A 23,473-nucleotide genomic window follows, 5' to 3' on the forward strand; every position below is an offset into this window, starting at 1 on the left:
GCTGCCTTTAGAGGCAGGGAGCTTGGCAAGCAAGGCAGGATATTAGATTGTGTCAAATGCCATATATATATATATATATATATATATATATATATATATATATATATATATATATATATATATATATATATATATATGTTTGTCCAGTCAGATGGTCCTCATCTCTTTTTTGAGATTGACATTTTCTAACCATTGCTGAGTAGCCAAAGCATTTTACAGAGCTGAGTGACTGGAATATAATCCAAATTTATCAGGTCAGGCTGTTTGAAAATAGCAAATATTTGACATTGGAACCAACGATGGATGCCATATCTCGACTTGTAATTGGAAGCAAGCTCACTGGTTTATAATTGATAGGGTCTATTTTTTCATCCATCTTGTGAATGAGAGGGACATTTGCTGACTTTCTTGCAGAGGGGAGGTGGCCAGAGGACAGACTTAATAAGGCAGATAGAGGGGAAGTAAGAATGGTAGAACAGGATTTGAGAAAGTGGGCACTGATGCCATCTGGTCCCATTGCCAAAGTAGGGACAAGGCTGGAGAGAACTTTCTGTACCTTCTTGAGTGAGAAGAACACAAAGTTCAGTCAACAGTGGGTATGGGTAAGGTGGGGACAGAACGGGATGGGTTGGGTATACGAGGTTTGGAGGTGAACACGGAGTTTAGACATTCTGCCTATCTCAGGTACAGTATGTAGTAACGCCGTTCGAGATGAGGGATGGGACGGGATGGGATGGCGGGGGAGCATACACCGTAGACAGATTTGACAAGATGCCACCATGACTTGGAGGAGGAGACTTGTTGCAGAGTTCAGCCTTGAGATCTGTAAGATAATATTTTCTGGTTTTCCTCGAGATAGACACACATTTGTTGTCAGCCTTATGGAGTGAACAAAAGTTACCTTCAGTTGGGTTAGCTTTTCATGTTGAGAAAGCAAGCTGCATGCCTGTAACTACCTCCCCACAGGATTCAGTGTACCAGGATCGAGAGGATGCTGTCTAGCGAGTGCACTTCCTGATGCAGTGTCCCGAGTGAGAATCATAATAATCATCATCATAATCATCAAAAATATAATTTAAGAATGTGCGCTCAAAGTGGTAAATATAATAAGGTATAAATATTGAAACAATTTTTTTTTATCAGGTCCTTGTTCAAATCAATAGATCCTACCTGTGTGGAGCCATCAACTCCACTGGATAGACTAAAAGCTCCAGGGATGACCAGCTGTCCAGGTACCTTCCTTCGAAATTGTACCTTCTCCTCCTGTTTGTATGGTCAACAAATAAAAGAGATAAAGAGTGAAAAAGAGACCTCTCGAAAGATAACAACCATTAAGGGGAAATATGCAAGCTCAGCCTTTTCTACTTCAGTGTTGGAGTCTTGGACACATGCTTCTCTATTGAGAAATGACATTTTATCTAAAAAGGCTGAAACAAAAAAGACATGATGACAAAGCTAAGCACATTCCATTTAGCCCAAAGACCAAATGATGTGGTTGAGGTTGTTCAAACAATACACATGCTGCATGACCCTAAGGCCAAAATACATGGTTGTACAAAAGATCTAAAACCAAAACCATCCTGGTCCTAAAACCAAAAAAAAGATGGTCTTACCAGATGACTTATTATCTCTATCTTCAGGCATCATCAGGAAGACATGAAAATCCTACTATTAATTTGCAATTGGTCACTGGCTTTGACACCAATACAAATTTTTATTCCGGACCCCGGGCATCAAAAAGCTACACATAATCGAACAAAGTTTCAACTGGAGCACCTCGCCACCATTGGAGCATTTAACTTGCATCAGATGTGGCAACAAAGCGAATCGTTGCTCCCAGCTTACCGGCTCGATGACAGAATTAAGACGCCATTTGCATTTTGCCACCTCCATTCGTACCCCCATTGAGAAACGCGTGCGGGCACAAGCAACTTGCTAGTCAACTTCAAAGTGCAAGATGTTTGGCCCAGCCTTAGTAATGTGTTTGAGACAACATGAAATAATGGGGACCTTGCATATAGCCGAACACATCCTCGGTCCATGGAGACATGAAGCACACATTTTAAACGAGTACCGTACTCTCCATTGAGCATAGTCACAGACATGGCACACATATGTTTCCATAGCCATTTCAGCTGGCAATTGCCTCACATGTCACAGTTTGTTTTCTGATCATCACAATATGTTATGCAAAGAATTAACTGAACCATTGGAAGAAGCGGCCAGTTGTGCATCACACCTGTCTTTGCCAAACATGCTGCAATAGGGAAAGCTTGGATGTTAGCGTTGTTGTGACAATCGTACAGCTTGCTGCAAAAGGTTAAAATTATAATAAAAAAAAAAAATTGTGGGAAATCTGTGCTAAGTTCAAATGTTTTGCTCCGAGCATTCAAACATTTGCGGCGCTTACAAGCTTGCAGGTCCTCTGTGTTTATTCTGAATCATAGCACTAGGAACCGAAAGGTGTCTGCTGGATCTTCGTTGGCGCGTAAGCTTGGTGCTGCATTAGGTTGATGCTCACTGCTCTGGGCCTTTGGGTCCTAAGGTGTTGATCGGTGTCGTAAACTTAGCGCTGTAAGATCTGAAATCTTAAAACATCTGTTAAGTTCTGTCAGGATCAGGGACCCTTGGCTTAAGAAGGATCCCGAGGATTGCAGGAGGACTTGAAGTCTCAGTGAGGTACCTCATTAACAACCAGATAGTTGGTGTCAAAGCCACCCAATGCTCGCCTGTTTATACATTTATCGTTTTTAAAAGACGAGTCTAATAATATTTTTTATAAAGCATTGCAGTGAAGTCTGATCCAAATAATTTTAAAGCAACATATGTATTTGTATATTGTAATCAGTAAACTAGTACACATATTAAATGAATGGCAAGCGTCTAGTATAAACAGGCGAGCATTGGGTGGCTTTGACACCATCTTAGGTTGAAATTTTAATTTTTTTTAAATAATTAGTTAATTTCAACTTCACTACACCAATAGCATACCCCAAAGGAACCTCCATGCCAAATATCAGCATCCTAGTACACATATTAAATTAATGGCAAGCTTCTAAATAACTTGCACCAAAAACTTTAATGTTGATGTGCTACAAAAAAGTTAAGTTCAAAACAGGTCAAAAATTTGAAACATTTGAAATTGTTTTTTAATTTCAACTTGACTACACCAATAGTATACCCCAAAGGAACCTCCGTGCCAAATATCAGCATCCGAGTACACATATTAATGAATGGCAAGCTTCTAAATAACTTGCACCAAAAACTTAAACATTTACACGCTCACGCTCACACTCACGCTGAGGCTCACGCTCACGCCAGGGGTATCGCTATAGCTCTCTGTTCTTCGAACAGGCGAGCTAAAAATGCCAAGGACTATTACACGGTGGACAAAAGCACAATTTTTTTTACCAAAGCTTTGCCCATGTATAAGGATCAAAAAGAGGGTAAGCTCCAAAAAATCTAATGACAGGAAGTGTATTTAATGACGTCACAATAGACAAACAAGATATTAGAGCAAACTAATGTATAACATAAGGTTGTGAAGTACTGTGCCGAGATTTTGAGTCATTAATTTAATATTTCAAGAAACAGGTAATTGATATATATATATATATATATATATATATATATATATATATATATATATATATATATATATATATATATATATATAAGCATTTTTAAGCTAATTAACTATGTTGCAGTGATGTCATTACTCAAATGTGTTAAGTAAAAAATAAAAAAAACAAATGAAAACAAAACATAACATTGAGGGGATAAATGCAAGGGTGCCCAGTCTCAAATTTTATTGAAGACCATGTTCAAACAATACATTCCATGGAATATACACGATATTAGTCCGGCGATTCAAATTTAGCATTTTTCACTATCTTAGAGTGAAATTCTTCCGTACGGGACGTATCTTAGTCTAAAATTTGTTGCCAGTCACCGTGATCATGAAAGTAGTCATTCAGAGAAAAAGCAAAGAGGACCAAAAGTTTATGACAGGAATGCTGATGACGTCATAATGAAGTCAGATATTAGACTTCCCATCATCATTTTTCTTGGAGCTTACTTTTTTTCTAGAAGGTATACCGTGGAGATGCTCTGGTGAAAAAATTGTGCTTTTGTCCACCGTATAACGGTATTTTCACTGTGGTACCCACGGGTTAACATCATTTAAGTTTAAGGGCCCCCCCTTTTCCCTGCGACACGATGTATGATCGTGATTTGTACTTTTAAAAGATGATGAGTTTTGTGTTAAGGCTTCTAACGGGTCTTTGTTGATTGTGCCTGAAACTGCTTTGCAGTGGAACAATGTGGGATGTTTTATGTTGATATAGGGTCAATGTTCTGAATGTGTCGACGAAATAGTTTGTGTACAACATTTCAGTGTGTGTGTGTCGGTTTGTGTGAATCGGATGTATAAGCAGTTGTGTTTTTGGTTTTGAGCGTGGGAGAATTATGATGAATTTGTAAATCTACACGAGGCTTGGTGTGCGGGATGTGGAGCGTCCAGAAGTGTGCACAATCTGTGCCTGGCTGTGAGTATTTAAAGGTGGTGGTTTGGACATGCCAAAGGATGTAAATGAAGCATTGTATGTAAGATTTAATGATGAAAGTGTGAATCAAATGCCACTAAGAGCATTTTCAGGAGTTGAGGAAGAGAATGTGTGTGTGTGTGTGTGTGTGTGTGTGTGTGTGTGTGTGTGTGTGTGTGTGTGTGTGTGTGTGTGTGTGTGTGTGTGTGTGTGTGTGTGTGTGTGTGTGTTGACCTTGGTTGGCATTAGGGTGGAGGAAGGTTGTAAAATGTATGCCCTCCGTGCAAGACATTTGGACATATTGCATATGCCATACGCATGAGGATATTGGCCAGAATGAAATGGAAATGCCTATCTCATGCTTTCGTGGAATGGCTCGGATGTGATTGATTGAGAAAGTAAAGATGAAGAAAGTAAAGAGAAATTGATTGCAGACAAAACTGTCTCAATGTGAAAAACTGAATGAAATAGGAAATTACCTTAAGGAAATTAATTAATAGTTAAAAAAATTGAAGCTAAAAGATATAAGAACGACATTTTTTTTTTGAGCATAACAAAGCTGTTATGATATTGCTGTGGATATGTCGGTTCAGTCGGCTTGCTTGCATTGGTCGCATCATTGGTTTCTGGTTTGGTTTCTGCAGTTGATTGTGGCAGGAATTTCTGGTTGATCGGTGCACCAGCGATGGCTCACTTGCCTGTTCTTCATGGGATACATCTCAGGAGGTTTGGTGTGGGAATCACCAGAGCGGCAGTTTGTGGCTGGATGATATCGGAAATTCCTTGGAATTTATTGGACATTGTGGTGTCTCGCGTGCTCATTGGCCCGGGAGGAGAGAGAAACCAGATTGATACAAATTTGTTGCAGGCAGATGTACGAAGGTGAGCATGTAGGCAGACGCCTGCAGGCAGTGCTGAATTAACCATTAGGCAGACAAGGCATGTGCCTTAGGGCCAGCCAAAAATTCTGGCCAAAAATTATTTTCACATTAAATATCTGTCTTTTTTAAAATTAAATATTTTGTTCTTCAATCAGTTCATCTTTTGTCTGGAGTCCATTTCCATGAGCCCGAGATCTAATTTAAAATTTTCAGGCCATTCTCTAAAATTTCAAAATGTGCCTCAGGGCCAGCCGAGGCTCAATCCGGCACTGCCTGCAGGTGAGCATCCTGTGCAGGAATCATGGCAACAGTGGTGGCGACACTGGAGTTTATACCTCAATGCAAGGATTACATGGAGTGGTTTGTTATTGTATTGTTACGGATTTGGAAACCTTGTACACACAGACAGCCAGAGTCCCCGTCGTTCGTTTATTTCGAAAAGTATGTGTTTATAGTTAGAATCCCTCCTTCTATCTAATGGGAATTTCATGTGTGCGCTACGAGTTATTTTTTTAGTTAGGTTTTTACATTAACAATACCTACTACTACATCCACTGCAACAACGCCACCGTCCCGCTCTTGACCCGGTCGCCATTGCCCACGTGTTTTTGGCTGAAGGCGTGGGCGGAGCCTCCATCGCCTCAGATCGAGGGTCCGCCCCAAGGCAGGGCATGGACGTTTCCTCCAGCGAATGAGCGAAGGGCGAGCATGACGTGCACGCCCCAGCCAATCGGGAGGTGACCACTACTCATCAGACAACCCCTCGTCCAATCAGGAGGTGAGTGGTGAGGAGGAGAGACCCCTCCCACCTCAGAAGAGTAGAGTGGTTGTGAGGACCAGTTTTTCGGTAGAGAAGAGATCGTGGCGATTGCCGAGTGGTCTGTCGTCGTGGCTGAGTGGTTGTCGACGAGGGCTCTGCAGACGGTCGTGGTCATGGTTGGAGCGGTCTGTGGCCCTTTGGAAGGCAAGTGTGGTGACCGAGCAGCCAGGGTCGTGGGCGTGGGTTCGAGTCCCACCTTGGTGGTTCGAGTCGATGTGAACGCACGATGCGGGACAGGTACCCCGGCCCGGATCGACCGAATAGACCCACGGGGTCCAGTTTCGTGTGTGTGTGTGTGTGTGTGTGTGTGTGTGTGTGTGTGTGTGTGTGTGTGTGTGTGTGTGTGTGTGTGTGTGTGTCCGTGGGCCCTGTCTTTCAGTAGGATTGTTAAGTGTTTTTGCTCATTGTACATTGCCTGCCTTTTATTCGTGATGACTCTGCTCTGTGTTCCCCTCCCCGATTATTCCTTGTAAAATAAACCCCCTGTTAAATGTACCAGCTCGTTTTCTGTGCTTTCTCTCATTGGCCTAGCAAGGTGCGTATTGAGGAATAGTAAAGCCGTTCATGCCGTAAATTGTTCATTTGGTCCGGCGCAGCTTTGGTAACTTCCGCTCGGTTACGCCGGATCCTAGTCGGTGATAGCGACTCGATTCGGACAAAGTCGGACGAGGGTGTGGTTTCCCCGGTAGTTGGACGGTGTGAGTACTGAGGTAAATTGGAATTAGACAAGTGGGCCCTACCTCACGCCGTCGAATTATTGGCGACCACGGTCCTTCAAGTGACCCGTGACCTTTCGGAGTTGTCCGAGAGTCATGACCTAAATTCCGGGTGTTCGGTGAGAGACGACTCCACTGCTCCACCTCGTGGTCGTTTATCGCCACCGAACCCCGGCCCACAACAATATTCCCAGTGGTAATCAGGAAAGGATAAAACGGTATTTGTTGATTCCTGCTGTCTACTTTTGGAATAATTGATGGTTGGTACTGATGGAAAAAAAGAAAAGGGAAACACCAGGTGATTAAAATCCCCAGGTTACATCTCCATATTACATCGGCATGACATGAGTGAGACAGATGAGGTGATCAAATTTTGATTGGGGTCCAAGTCCAGATCCAGCCTATCAGTGGATTTAAATTGTACCATTTGTGCATACGATTTGGAAATATCATTGTTTGCATCTTGATCATCTCCAACTACCTTCTGTTAACGTTAAAAAAACAAACAAACAAGGCTTCATATCCGAGGAAAACAGGTTCGTGGGCTCGGACGTGCTGTAACATGGCATGGCAGGACTATCAGCAAAGAATGCGGGGTCATCTATGGGAATGAGTCTGACTTGAGTCAGTTGTTGGATGGCGAGTCAGTCAGTGAGCTTGATGTGTGTTTTGTTAACCAAGCCCATGCCCCCATCCCCTGGGGGAGGGGGGGGGGTGGAATACACAAATTAAATAAATAAATACAAAACCACACAAAAACATGAATAAATGAATAAAAAAGCTGCAGTGCATTTGTGGGATAACATTTTGGTGATTTTGTGATTCAAATTCACGTTTAAATGACGTCACTTGATTTAGGATCTGGCATTTTATTGGTATGTCATTTAGGGTTGTATTATTGATGCATATGGAGGGGTCGCAAAAGGTTCGTCCATTCAATTAATCCTAAGAACAGATTGTCTCATCTCAGTTTGTGGAATATAAATCCAACGATTTGATGTACATACATTGTGTTCGTTGTGACGATGAAACAGATGTCACACAAAGTGAGTGAAAATGGTCAAGGCAAATGGACAAATGAAATGGGTTTTAAAGATGGGACAGCAGAGCGGTTTCAAATGTTGATGGATGGAATAATTCCGAATGGTGACGACAAAGGTTGGTTACAGATTATTTTTCGATTCAAAAGGGGAATGAATGTTGGAGCAGGTGAAGTTGAGCCATATCTTCAGAGCAGAGAGGAGGAGGGTTAAGACGGTAGTAAAGAAGGGGACTTTCACTCAGAGAGGAGCTAATGCATGGAATGGTCTCCCTGGAAAGGCAGTGGCAGCAGAAAAAGTAGATAAGTTTAAATTGGGATTAAATAGATACCTGGAAGTTATGGAGATGGAGGGGGAGAGGGATTTTGGCAGGACTTTTCGGTAGCTTGAGCATTGATGCGCGATTGTGTGCATGTGTATGCAGTGCTGTTGGTGGGGGTCTCGTCAAGAGGTGTTGTGTGGTTGATGAGTTTTTTTTAACCAATCCCGTGCCCCTTCCCCTGGGGGGGGGGGGGTACACAAATTAAATAAATAAATACAAAAACGCACAAACATGATTAAAAATGTTTTTTTTTTGCATTTTCTTCTTTGGAACGAGGATGCAAACTGACAATAAATAAGGTGAGGGTGCAAACTGACAATAAGTAAGGTGAGGGTGCAAACTGACAATAAGTAAGGTGAGGGTGCAAACTGACAATAAGTAAGGTGAGGATGCAAACTGACAATAAGTAAGGTGAGGGTGCAAACTGACAATAAGTAAGGTGAGGGTGCAAACTGACAATAAGTAAGGTGAGGGTGCAAACTGACAATAAGTAAGGTGAGGGTGCAAACTGACAATAAGTAAGGTGAGGGTGCAAACTGACAATAAGTAAGGTGAGGGAGTAAACTGACAAATAAGTAAGGTGAGGGTGCAAACTGACAATAAGTAAGGTTTGAGTGCAACCTGACAATAAGTAAGGAGATGGTGCAAACTGACAAGAAGTTAGGTGAGGGTGCAAACTGACAACAAGTAAGGTGAGGATGCAAACTGACAATAAGTAAGGTGAGGGAGTAAACTGACAATAAGTAAGGTGAGGATGCAAACTGACAATAAGTAAGGTGAGGGTGCAAACTGACAATAAGTAAGGTGAGGATGCAAACTGACAATAAGTAAGGTGAGGATGCAAACTGACAATAAGTAAGGTGAGGGTGCAAACTGACAATAAGTAAGGTGAGGGTGCAAACTGACAATAAGTAAGGTGAGGGTGCAAGCTGATAATAAGTGAGGTGAGGGTGCAAACTGACAATAAGTAAGGTAAGGGTGCAAGCTGACAATAAGTAAGGTGAGGGTGCAAACTGACAATAAATAAGGTGAGGGTGCAAACTGACAATAAGTAAGGTGAGGGTGCAAACTGACAATAAATAAGGTGAGGGTGCAAACTGACAATAAGTAAGGTTCGGGTGCAAACTGACAATAAGTAAAGTGAGGGTGCAAACTGACAATAAGTAAGGTGAGGATGCAAACTGACAATAAGTAAGGTAAGCGTGCAAACTGACAATAAGTAAGGTAAGGGTGCAAACTGACAATAAGTAAGGTAAGGGTGCAAACTGACAATAAGTAAGGTAAGGGTGCAAACTGACAATAAGTAAGGTGAGGGTGCAAACTGACAATAAGTAAGGTGAGGGTGCAAACTGACAATAAGTAAGGTAAGGGTGCAAACTGACAATAAGTAAGGTAAGGGTGCAAACTGACAATAAGTAAGGTAAGCGTGCAAACTGACAATAAGTAAGGTAAGGGTGCAAACTGACAATAAGTAAGGTAAGGGTGCAAACTGACAATAAGTAAGGTAAGCGTGCAAACTGACAATAAGTAAGGTAAGGGTGCAAACTGACAATAAGTAAGGTAAGGGTGCAAACTGACAATAAGTAAGGTAAGGGTGCAAACTGACAATAAGTAAGGTAAGGGTGCAAACTGACAATAAGTAAGGTAAGGATGCAAACTGACAATAAGTAAGGTAAGGGTGCAAACTGACAATAAGTAAGGTAAGGATGCAAACTGACAATAAGTAAGGTAAGGGTGCAAACTGACAATAAGTAAGGTAAGGGTGCAAACTGACAATAAGTAAGGTAAGGGTGCAAACTGACAATAAGTAAGGTAAGGGTGCAAACTGACAATAAGTAAGGTAAGGGTGCAAACTGACAATAAGTAAGGTAAGGGTGCAAACTGACAATAAGTAAGGTGAGGATGCAAACTGACAATAAGTAAGGTAAGGGTGCAAACTGACAATAAGTAAGGTAAGGGTGCAAACTGACAATAAGTAAGGTAAGGGTGCAAACTGACAATAAGTAAGGTGAGGATGCAAACTGACAATAAGTAAGGTAAGGGTGCAAACTGACAATAAGTAAGGTAAGGGTGCAAACTGACAATAAGTAAGGTAAGGGTGCAAACTGACAATAAGTAAGGTAAGGGTGCAAACTGACAATAAGTAAGGTAAGGGTGCAAGCTGACAATAAGTAAGGTGAGGGTGCACTTCTGCCACGAGCAAAATTATAGTGTGTATTATCATAATCTATTCAGCAAGACGAGATTGAGAAGGTAAGAGAGCACATTAACCAGCATCATGATATCGTTTTCACAAACATCTTGGAGAGGTATACTGACTCTAAAAATGTTGTGGGAGAAGGGGAAGGGGACATTTTTAATTCCTTGCATGATAAACAAAATCTGGTTCGAATGTCGAATGTGCCACACAACCAAATCGAATATTGCTCTTCTTCTGGTGGCTCAACCCCATTCGTGCGTTTGGAGCGACAGAGTATCACTCAGACCTCCATAACACAAGGTGAACAACCCGCCAGATCCTTCTGCAAGGTTCCATTCAGCTCATGGTCCATAATATTTCACCAATAAGCTGGTTATTTATGGACAGGACAACCTCAGGTATCGACACATAAGTTTCAGCAAACAGAGGCAATAAATGGCAGAATATAATTTCAGGTTGAATTCTATCAAAATTCACATTTTCTCTTTTGTAGCTTCTCTGATGAATGTTATATTATTGTTGAACAATAAAAACAGTCAACAAATAAGCGCATGTAAAATTTGACAGATACCACTGTTTTCTACAGATATAAGTTGTTTGTTTCAGCATCAATGTTCAGAAAACACCCTAGGGTGTGTGTGTGTGTGTGTGTGTGTGTGTGTGTGTGTGTGTGTGTGTGTGTGTGTGTGTGTGTGTGTGTGTCTCTATGTCTCTCTTGTCTATTTGTACATACCACCAAAACAACTGTCCACCCAGGATATTCACAATGTTTCATTTATGTACTATTTATGTCAAAACAACAACTACCCACCCCCCCCCCCCCACTTTTACTCTCTATCTCTTCCTCAAAACTTAAGTTTTCCCTTTTGCAAATACAGCTTCATGCAGTTAAAAAAGGCAAGCCTTTTTGGGATGACGAATACTGTATCCAAATCTTACCATGCCGTGAAGGCAGAGAGGTTGCCTGGGAGAGTGAGTAGGAATGTGACTAAAATGGGTGGGTTAGAAGGGAGGGAAAAGAAAGAATAAAGAACATGGGGACTAAGTAAAAGGAATTAAAAAAAAAGTGAAAGAAAGAGAGAGACTATGAGTGAGCGATCGAGGACTGGGAGAGACGAGAATAAAAAGGCAGCGGGACTTTGAGAGAGTGACAGACAAAAAGCAGGAAGCAGGAAGGCACAGAGACCACAAGTTTCCTGCCTTTACAAGCAGCAGCCTGAACCCAGCCCAAGCTACACTTTTGGCCATTTCTTTGTGTTGCAGTAAACTCCAGTATTTGTCATGTTGTGGTTGCTGGGCTTAGTCTCAGTGAAGTGTGACTGTTATCACCATTAAGTGCTAAAAATAGCAAACACACTCCACTGTAAAGCCAAGTTAAATGGCAGTGAAGAACACTCACCAATCTTTTACTCAAGCTGTCACTTGAATTTTCATCTAAACCAGTGTAGTACTTACTATAAGTGAGAAGAACAATGCAGGGAATAAACATGACTGGCCTGGCAAAACCCATTTCATCAATGGCATTTTGTTTATTGCTAACCACTTTTACCAACTCGAAACCTAAAATAAAATAAAATAAATAATGATTATGATATAAAGGCTAAAGTATTTGCAAATGAAGAAGGCCTAAGTGCTTGTCTTTGTGGTGACAGCACACTAGAGAATGATGAAAGCGTTGTTGGAAATGCACTTCCTGCAAACAATTATGTATGATCTTGTTCTGCTTTCTAAAAACCACATTGTGAACCTACTAGCCCAGATAAGCAGATGTGTACTTGTTCTACACAGTTATGGACAATCAGTATTCTTATGGAGGTGACACTTATTTAAAGGAGTGACAATCAAATGAGAGCTTATCTTTTGATAGGGGAAAGAGTGCTCACCTGCCTGTCTTACTCAGCAGCACAGCTCAGAAGAAAGTGACATTTGTTCACCAAGCTTCCATAAACACATGATGCAATATCAGTGCTGACACATCCATATTTGTTTTGAGTTCATTTTTTTTATATACAGTGTCGAGGCTCATAGAGGTTGAACACAATTATAGATCAGGACGTGACAACAACAACTAGAATGGCACTCGGTAGTGAGCGAATACCTCCGCCAGGCTGAACGGCTTACGTTTTGTATCCCACTGATAGGCCAGATCTGAAGCGGATCTGAACCAAAATCGAATCCGCTTGTTGTTTTTACACCAACTCAACTCATACCAAGTTTTGTCATAATCCATGCACAACTTTTTGAAATATCATGCTATGTATCATTTTTGGTCCCATCTTTCAACGGTGAAGAATCACTCAAAAACATAAAACATTAAAAAAAAAAACATTCATGGATCCGGATCTGGATCTTCACCAAAGTCGAATCATTTTATCCTTGTCACACACCCACCCTGTCCACCAAATCTCATCTGAATATTCGTTTTTTAACAGTCGCTTCAGTGGTTTTACACTGGACAGAAAGCTTATTGGGAGGGCATGAAAACTGTCAACATGACACTTCCGAAGAGGTCTTAGAGGCAATTACCAAAGCACCACAATGGCGGACATACGTTTTTTTTCAGGTTACAGTTGTTGGTGGCGGCAGACCAGCTGTCCAACCAATAGGTACAAACTCTTTCTGCGAACATACAAACACTTGCTCCATTGCATATATAGTTCCCTATAGAAAGTCTACACCTCCTTTCAAAACTTTCATCTTTTGTTCACCTTATATCCTGGAATTAAATTGCATTAAATCAGACTTTTCCCCACCTTTATTTACACATCGTAACCCACAACTTCCACGTGAAAAACAAATTCTACAAATTTCAGAAAATTAATTTAAAATATAAAACTAGAATATCTTGGTTGGATAAGCGTCAACCGCTCCGAGTTAATGCGTTCTGGAAGCATCTTTGACAGCAATTACAGCTGTGAGTGTTGAGGTAGGCCTGTACCAACTTTGCACACCTTGAATGGGCAATGTTTGCCCATTCTTCTGTACAAAGCTGTTCAAGCTCAGTCAAGTTGCATGGGGTGTGTTGATGACCAGCAATCTTCAAGTTATGCCACAGATTTTCGATTGGATTTCGGTCAGGGCTCTCACTGGGCCACTCAAGAACATTTATCTTTTTGTTCCTTAGCCACTCCAGTTCAGCTTTGGCTGTGTGCTCTGGGTCGTTGTCATGCTGAATGGTGAACCTCTGTCCCAATTTCAGCTTTCTTGCAGAGGGCAGCAGGTTTTTCTCCAGGATTTTTCTGTATTTTGCTCCATCCATTTCCCCTTCGATCTTGACAAGTGCCACAGTCCCTGCTGATGAGAAATATCCCCATAACATGATGCTGCCACCACTATACTTCACAGTCAGGATGGTGTTCTTTGGGTGATGCGCTGTGTTTGGTTTGCACCAAACATAACATTTTGCATTCAGGCCAAAAAATTCCATCTTGGTTCCATCAGACCACAAAACTTTTTGCCACATGGCTTCAGAATATCGGGAGTGGTTTTACGCACACCACAAACAGGACTCAAGGTGGAATTTTTTTCCGTAATGGCTTCCTCTTGCCACCCTACCGTGCAGGTCAGACGTGTGGAGTGCTTGGGATATTATTGTCACATGCACACAGTGACCAGTCTTTATCAAAAAGGCATGCAGCTCTTTAAAAGTTGCCATTGGCCTCTTGATGGCCTCTCTGATCAGTCTCCTCCTTGCTTTCTCATCCAGGAGGGACGGCCTGATCTAGATAGAGTCTTGGTGGTGCCATAGACCTTCCACTTCTTAATGATTGTCTTGACTGTGTTCCAAGGGCTATTCAAGACCTTTGAAATATTTTTATACCCGTCCCCTGATCTGTGCCTTTCCCCAACTTTATCCTGGAGGTCGTTTGAAAGCTCCTTGGTGCTCATGGTTGAGTCTTTACTGTGAAATGTACTACCCAGCAGAGGAAACCTTCAGGAACAGCTGATTTTATTCTGAAATAATTAGAATCACGACAATTTAACACAGGTGGAGGCCAATTAACTGGGTGTGTGATTTTGAAGGTGATCGGTTACACCTGAGATAATTTACAATTGTTATTATAAGGGGGGTGGACACTTATCCAACCAAGGTATTCTAGTTTTGGATTTTAAATTAATTTTCTGAAATTTATATAATTTGTTTTTCACTTGGAAGTTGTGGGTTACGATGTGTAAATAATGGTGGAAAAAGTGATTTAATGCAATTTAATAAGGCAACAAAAGGTGAAAATTTTGAAAGGAGGTGTAGACTTTTTATAGGCACTGCACATAAAGCTATAGACCAGCAGGGTAAGCTGTAGGATAAAGGGATGAGTCATATCAAGTTGGAGTCAGAGGATTAAAAGGGGGAAAAAATTACGAGATAAATCAGGTATGGTGTGAGAATATTGGGAGTAGGAAGCTGGGCGGGGGAGGGGTGAGAGCCAGGAAAAGCCAGTCAAGAAAGAAATGGTCAGCAGCCAACGGGTTGCAGAGCCGCCATGGTAAATGATAAGCTATTGATGCAGGGATGAGCCTTGTTGACATTGGCAGCACACAAGGAGGTTTTGAGGGTTAAAGTGGGAGAGCCTTGACAGGACCCATTGTGTACTAAGCAACACAGTGAGCAGAAAGATTTCATAGATACAGATGAAAGAGCATAAAGGACGCCAACGGTACACAGGTTGCTAGGGTGGGTAAAGGTGGAAAGCCCTGAGAATGTTGACAGCATGTAAAAGGGTGCAGCAGAAATGCAGACTCAAAGGGAGGGAGAACCACCACTCGCGTCAAGCCCCCATGCGGGACTGCGGGTGCTTTGCTGTGTTCTGCTGCGAGATAAACAAACACTGGAAGCTCGATGTGACTCTTCTCCCCCTTTATTGTTGCTCTGTTTTGAATCCCTATCAAATGAAATCTCCGATGGCTCAAAGCACAATTTTCGAATTCTCGTGTACTATGCGGTTACATGGAACTGCACAGATTGTAAATGTTTCATTCTATTGTAAGAGGTAGTTCATCACAAAGAGAACTTGTAGTCTCTGTGCAGAGAAATATGGATATTACCAAAACACAAAAGACGCAGATGGTAAATACACAACAGATATTGATTTTGCGAGCTCCAATGTTGTTAACTTTCAAGTTGATATCAAACTGGATCATCTGTGTGGCTATCACTCCATCAGTCAGCACTAACAGGCTGGGTAAGATAAGGTTCGATGGTTTATCCAGTAAAATGGAAGAAATTGCGTATTTCTGGCAGTTTTGACCTTGGGATTGGTGAAATTACAGACGGAGAGCAGCTACACCTGGGCTGTTGTCCCAGGCAGCACCGCTTCGCTCTCTTGCTTTGAGTAGTTGCAAGCAGTTGGTCACACAGACACAGGCTCTCACACCGCAGCCCCGGCTTTGTCTGCAGTGTACTTCAACCTGTCTTGAAGTAGCTGTTTGGGTTTTCTCTATTTTATTTTTAATACCAAAAGAGCTGAACCAAAATCAGCCCTGTCGGCACCACATAATCAGCACCTTCAACCTTGGCCAGAGCAGTGCGTTTCCTTTGCGTTGAAGTTCCACAATCTTCAGTCCATTGACCAAATGTCACCCCTATCCCAGCTATCTTGTGATTTTGACAAAATTGGAATGTCTGGGGTTACCACACAGGTGCTAGACTAGTCTACTCTGCACAACCTGCAATTGACTTTTCTCTAAAAATGTTTACAGAGCTGGCTGAAAACAATGTATGGAATTCCCTGCATTTAAAACTTTATTACATTCCAGTAAGTGCAAGGTGAGGGCTGGCAGGATAGCCCAGAGACATGTACGTTCACCTAAGCAGAGGAGTTTAAATATCAGGCTAGCTATAAACTGTTACCTTAGTGCTCCGCATGCAGAGAGATGCATCAATGTGTGTGCGCTCCATCCATCGAATGGTTTTTAAGCCAGAGAAGCCGTAGGCCAGTATGCTAACACCGGTCAATGGTGGCTGACAAATATCATGGGGTGTCTTTCATGAAGAGGAGACGAGCTATTGCCAGTGCTCACTACTCGGACAAATTCAAAACTTCTGAACCTCAAGTCGAGTAGCCTGTGTCAGAGTGATAACCCGTCCAGAGTTATTTCAAGCACAGAAACATTAAATGCTGCAGAGCTCTGTAAAGACTACAGGTGTAATTATTAATTGCAAGGTAAGAAATACAGATGAAAGTGGTCAAGATAAAACAAGAATACCTTGATCTCATCCAGCAAACACATGAACCAAATTGTATAAAGTAAAATGTACACATCTCCGTTCTACAGACAAAAATATTGTTGCGGAGCCGGGTATCGGCTGCGAGCACGACCGCTTGGTGGGGCGGTAGGGTCGACTCTACCGAACACCCGGAATCTAGATCGTACCGTTCGGAAAACTCCGACAGGGACGGGTCCCTTACCGGACCGTGAATCGTCAATAATTACACCACGTGGTACAGGGTTATTTGCCAATCTTCAAAATACCTAGAGATCCACGTGGCGTGCTACCGAGTATTCACACCTTCGACGGCGCTCATACGAGTCGAGCCGTGAGCGTGCCCGACCCGTGCGCAACCCGAGCGGATGGTTGCTGAAGTTCCGTCGGTCCAAATGTACATTTACAGCGGCAACAGCCTTTATAATTCACCAACACGCGTCATGCTAAGCCAATGCAAGGAACGCAGCAACGAACTGATACAATTAACGAATGTATTTATTTATAATGGGGGGAAAGGGGGGAGCACGTGAGAAGCAGAGTTATCACGACTAATGAGATGCAAGTAAGTACAGCAACGAGCACTTATACAATTCCTACTTACAGACGGGCCCACAAATACACACACAGACACACACACACACACACACAGACACACACACACACACACACACACACACACACACACACACACACACACACACACACACACACACACACACACACACACACACACAAACACACACGAACCGATGGCCACAGCCTTTATTGAGGCCTCCAGCTCAGAGGGAAAGGCGAGCTGAAGACCAGAGCCTGCCTTGGACCTGTCCGCCTCGTGCGGGTACGTTGAGCTAGTGGGGTGGCGGGACTCGGACCTGTAGCAGCCCAGGCATCCACACGACCGGGTTCCCAGCGAACGGAGGCGGAAGGGTGAAGTCTGGCAAGACGAAAAAAACTGGCTTTTCAAAGGAAGAACCACCACCGGGGGCCTTTGGCGTGTGAGGTGAACGTGATAACCACTCTTGTTCAGGCGAACGTGATAACCACTCGTGTCAGGCGAACGTGATCACCACTCACATCACAAGTTTCTCTCCTCTGGAAAAACGGAGCCGGACCTTTATCTTTCCCCCTCCCTCAGCTGAACCTCGGTGTCGTTGTCTATGTCTTCCCTCATTGGCTGGTTTTGGCGCGCAGAAATCGCTCGTCGCCCAGTCATTGACCAAAACGGGCGCCAAGGCCATTGATTGGATCGGGGGGGGGGGCATGACGGAGCGTCTCGACTCCACGCCCCCCCGAAGAGGCTTCGCTTCTCTGGGAGCCCGCTCTGTGCCCTTTGACCGACTTACAGCCACCAAGTCCACTCCCCCCCCGGATTGGGCGAGAGAGAGACATCAGATATTCGTGAACTCTGCCCACGTACGTGCTGACACGCACGTAGGCCATTTTTTACAGGTCTGGTTTTTACAGGTGATGTTTTTACAGATTACAGGTCATGTTTTTACAGATTACAGGTCATGTTTTTACAGGTTACAGGTCATGTTTTACAGGTTATAGGTCATGTTTTCACAGGTCAGGTTTTCCAGGTTACGGGACATGTTTTTAGAGGTTACGGGTCATGTTTTTACAGGTTACGGGTCATGTTTTTACAGATTACGGGTCATGTTTTTACAGGTTACAGGCCATGTTTTTACAGGTTATAGGTCATGTTTTTACAGATCATGTTTTTACAGGTTACAGGTCATGTTTTTACAGATTACAGGTCATGTTTTTACAGATTACAGGTCATGTTTTTACAGATTACAGGTCATGTTTTTACAGATTACAGGTCATGTTTTTACAGATTACAGGTCATGTTTTTACAGGTTACAGGTCATGTTTTACAGGTTATAGGTCATGTTTTCACAGGTCAGGTTTTCCAGGTTACGGGACATGTTTTTAGAGGTTACGGGTCATGTTTTTACAGGTTACGGGTCATGTTTTTACAGATTACGGGTCATGTTTTTACAGGTTACAGGCCATGTTTTTACAGGTTATAGGTCATGTTTTTACAGATCATGTTTTTACAGGTTACAGGTCATGTTTTTACAGATTACAGGTCATGTTTTTACAGATTACAGGTCATGTTTTTACAGATTACAGGTCATGTTTTTACAGATTACAGGTCATGTTTTTACAGGTTATAGGTCACGTTTTTCCAGATTACAGGTCATGTTTTTACAGGTTACAGGTCACGTTTTTACAGGTTACGGGTCATGTTTTTACAGGTTGCAGGTCATGCTTTTACAGCTTATAAATCATGTTTTTACAGGTTACAGGTCATGTTTTTACAGGTTTCAGGTCATGTTTTTACAGGTTGCAGGTCATGCTTTTACAGCTTATAGGTCATGTTTTTACAGATTACAGTTCAAGTTTTTACAGGTTACAGGTCATGTTTTTACAGATTACAGGTCATGTTTTTACAGGTTATAGGTCATGTTTTTACAGGTTATAGGTCATGTTTTTACAGGTTACAGGTCATGTTTTTCCAGGTTACAAGTCATGTTTTTACAGGTCATGTTTTTACACATTACGGGTCATGTTTTTACAGGTTACCGGTCATGTTTTTAGAGGTTACAGGTCACGTTTTTACAGGTTACAGGTCATGTTTTTACAGGTTGCGGGTCATGTTTTTACAGGTTACAGGTCATGTTTTTACAGCTTACAGGTCATGTTTTTATAGGTTACAGGTCATGTTTTTACAGGTTTCAGGTCATGTTTTTACAGATTACAGGTCAAGTTTTTACAGGTTACAGGTCAAGTTTTTACAGATTACAGGTCATGTTTTTACAGATAACAATCATGTTTTTACAGGTTATAGGTCATGTTTTTACAGGTAATAGGTCATGTTTTGCAGGTCATGTTTTTACAGGTTACAGGTCATGTTTTTACAGATTACAGATCATGTTTTTCCAGTAACAGGTCATGCTTTTACAGGTTATAGGTCATGTTTTTACAGATCATGTTTTTACAGGTTACAGGTCATGTTTTTTACACATTACAGGTCATGTTTTTACAAATTACAGGTCATGCTTTTACAGATTACAGGACATATTTTTACAGGTTACAGGTCATGTTTTTAGAGGTTACAGGTCATGTTTTTCCAGGTTACAGGTCATGTTTTTACAGGTCATGCTTTTACAGATTACAGGTCATGTTTTTACAGATTACAGGTCTTGTTTTTACAGATTACAGGTCATGTTTTCACAAATTACAGGTCATGTTTTTACAGGTTCTAGGTCATGTTTTTACAAGTTACAGGCCATGTTTTCAGAGATTACAGGTCATGTTTTTACAGGTTATAGGTCGTGTTTTTACAGATTACAGGTCATGCTTTTACAGATTACAGGTCATGTTTTTACAGGTTACAGGTCTTGTTTTTACAGATTACAGGTCATGTTTTCACAGATTACAGGTCATGTTTTTACAGGTTCTAGGTCATGTTTTTACAAGTTACAGGCCATGTTTTCAGAGATTACAGGTCATGTTTTTACAGGTTATAGGTCGTGTTTTTACAGGTTATAGGTCATGTTTTCACAGGTCAGGTTTTCCATGTTATGGGTCATGTTTTTACAGGTTACGGGTCATGCTTTTACAGATTACAGGTCATGTTTTAACAGGTTACAGGTCATGTTTTCACAGATTACAGGTCATGTTTTTACAGGTTACAGGTCATGTTTTTACACGTTACAGGCCATGTTTTTACAGATTACACGTCATGTTTTTACAGGTTACAGGTCATGGTTTTACAGGTTATAGGACATGTTTTACAGGTTATAGGTCATGTTTTTCCAGGTTACAAGTCATGTTTTTACAGGTTATAGGTCACGTTTTTCCAGATTACAGGTCATGTTTTTACAGGTTACAGGTCATGTTTTTACAGGTTACGGGTCATGTTTTTACAGGTTGCAGGTCATGCTTTTACAGCTTATAGATCATGTTTTTACAGGTTACACGTCATGTTTTTACAGGTTTCAGGTCATGTTTTTACAGGTTGCAGGTCATGCTTTTACAGCTTATAGGTCATGTTTTTATAGGTTACAGGTCAAGTTTTTACAGGTTTCAGGTCATGTTTTTACAGATTACAGGTCAAATTTTTACAGGTTACAGTTCAAGTTTTTACAGGTTACAGGTCATGTTTTTACAGATTACAGGTCATGTTTTACAGGTTATAGGTCATGTTTTTACAGGTTATAGGTCATGTTTTTACAGGTTACAGGTCATGTTTTTCCAGGTTACAAGTCATGTTTTTACAGGTTATAGGTCATGTTTTTACAGGTCATGTTTTTACACATTACGGGTCATGTTTTTACAGGTTACCGGTCATGTTTTTAGAGGTTACAGGTCACGTTTTTACAGGTTACAGGTCATGTTTTTACAGGTTGCGGGTCATGTTTTTACAGGTTACAGGTCATGTTTTTACAGCTTATAGGTCATGTTTTTATAGGTTACAGGTCATGTTTTTACAGATTACAGGTCAAGTTTTTACAGGTTACAGGTCATGTTTTTACAGATTACAGGTCATGTTTTTACAGGTTATAGGTCATGTTTTTACAGGTTAGAGGTCATGTTTTTACAGATTACAGGTCATGTTTTTCCAGGTTACAAGTCATGTTTTTACAGGTTATAGGTCATGTTTTTACAGGTCGTCATGTTTTTACACGTTCCGGGTCATGTTTTTACAGGTTACCGGTCATGTTTTTAGAGGTTACAGGTCACGTTTTTACAGGTTACAGGTCATGTTTTTACAGGTTGCAGGTCATGTTTTTACAGGTTATAGGTCATGTTTTTACAGCTTATAGGTCATGTTTTTATAGGTCACTGGTCAAGTTTTTACAGGTTACAGGTCATGTTTTTACAGATTACAGATCATGTTTTTACAGGTTATAGGTCATGTTTTTACAGGTTACAGGTCATGTTTTTACAGATTACAGATCATGTTTTTACAGTTACAGGTCATGCTTTTACAGGTTATAGGTCATGTTTTTACAGATCATGTTGTTACAGGTTACAGGTCATGTTTTTTACACATTACAGGTCATGTTTTTACAGATTACAGGTCATGTTTTTAGAGGTTACAGGTCATGTTTTTACAGGTTACAGGTCATGTTTTTACAGATTACAGGTGATGTTTTTACAGGTTACAGGTCATGTTTTTACAGATTACAGGTCATGCTTTTACAGATTACAGGACATATTTTTACAGGTTACAGGTCATGTTTTTACAGGTCATGCTTTTACAGATTACAGGTCATGTTTTTACAGATTACAGGTCATGCTTTTACAGATTACAGGTCATGTTTTTACAGGTTACAGGTCATGTTTTCACAGATTACAGGTCATGTTTTTACAGGTTCTAGGTCATGTTTTTACACGTTACAGGCCATGTTTTTACAGATTACAGGTCATGTTTTTACAGATTACAGGTCATGTTTTCACAGATTACAGGTCATGTTTTTACAGGTTCTAGGTCATGTTTTTACACGTTACAGGCCATGTTTTCACAGGTTACAGGTCATATTTTTACAGGTTATAGGTCATGTTTATACAGGTTATAGGTCATGTTTTCACAGGTCAGGTTTTCCAGGTTATGGGTCATGTTTGTACAGGTTACGGGTCATGTTTTTACAGGTTACGGGTCATGTTTTTACAGGTTACGGGTCATGTTTTTACGTGTTTAAGTTCATGTTTTTACAGGTTAAGGGTCATGTTTTTACAGGTTTACGGTCATGTTTTTGCAGGTTATAGGTCATGTTTTTACAGGTTACAGGTCAGGTTTTTACAGGTCGTGTTTTTATAGGTTACAGGTCTTGTTTTTACAGATTACAGGTCATGTTTTCACAGATTACAGGTCATGTTTTTGCAGGTTGCAGGTCATGTTTTTACAGCTTATAGGTCATGTTTTTATAGGTTACAGGTCAAGTTTTTACAGGTTACAGGTCATGTTTTTACAGATTAAAGGTCATGTTTTTACAGGTTATAGGTCATGTTTTTACAGGTTATAGGTCATGTTTTTCGAGGTTACAAGTCATGTTTTTACAGGTTATAGGTCATGTTTTTACAGGTTTGAGGTCATGTTTTTACACGTTACGGGTCATGTTTTTACAGGTTACAGGTCATGTTTTTAGAGGTTACAGGTCACGTTTTTATAGGTTACAGGTCATGTTTTACGGGTTACGGATCATGTTTTTACAGGTTACAGGTCATGTTTTTACAGGTTACGGGTCAGGTTTTTACAGGTCGTGTTTTTATAGGTTAAAGGTCATGTTTTTACAGGTTACAGATCATGTTTTTACAGATTACAGGTCATGTTTTCACAGGTCAGGTTTTCCATGTTACGTGTCATGTTTTTACAGGTTTTAGGTCATGTTTTTACAGGTTACAGGTCAGGTTTTTACAGGTCGTGTTTTTATAGGTTACAGGTCTTGTTTTTACAGATTACAGGTCATGTTTTCACAGATTACAGGTCATGTTTTTACAGGTTCTAGGTCATGTTTTTACAGGTTACAGGCCATGTTTTCACAGGTTACAGGTCATATTTTTACAGGTTATAGGTCATGTTTATACAGGTTATAGGTCATGTTTTCACAGGTCAGGTTTTCCAGGTTATGGGTCATGTTTTTACAGGTTACGGCTCATGTTTTTACAGGTTACGGGTCATGTTTTTACAGTTTACGGGTCATGTTTTTACCGGTTTAAGTTCATGTTTTTA

General features: G+C 41.1%; 1 protein-coding gene across 1 annotated transcript in view; it reads right to left on the reverse strand.

Annotated features, from left to right (window-relative positions):
• Positions 1–11,709, reverse strand: part of LOC147031542 (uncharacterized) — a 33,625-nt gene extending 21,916 nt beyond the window's left edge. Inside the window, exons 1-2 of the mRNA XM_085864828.1 lie at positions 11,463–11,709; positions 1,171–1,263 (exon numbers count right to left, since the gene is read on the reverse strand). Coding sequence (XP_085720954.1) covers positions 1,171–1,263; positions 11,463–11,465 — 96 coding nt within the window. The 5' untranslated portion in view covers positions 11,466–11,709. The remainder of the gene's footprint in view (positions 1–1,170; positions 1,264–11,462) is intronic.
• Positions 11,710–23,473: the final 11,764 nt, after the last annotated feature.

Source organism: Eptatretus burgeri, chromosome 2, assembly GCF_056783735.1.
Source record: "Eptatretus burgeri isolate ZD-2024b chromosome 2, Ebu_testis_v1, whole genome shotgun sequence".
Lineage (NCBI taxonomy): Eukaryota > Metazoa > Chordata > Myxini > Myxiniformes > Myxinidae > Eptatretus > Eptatretus burgeri.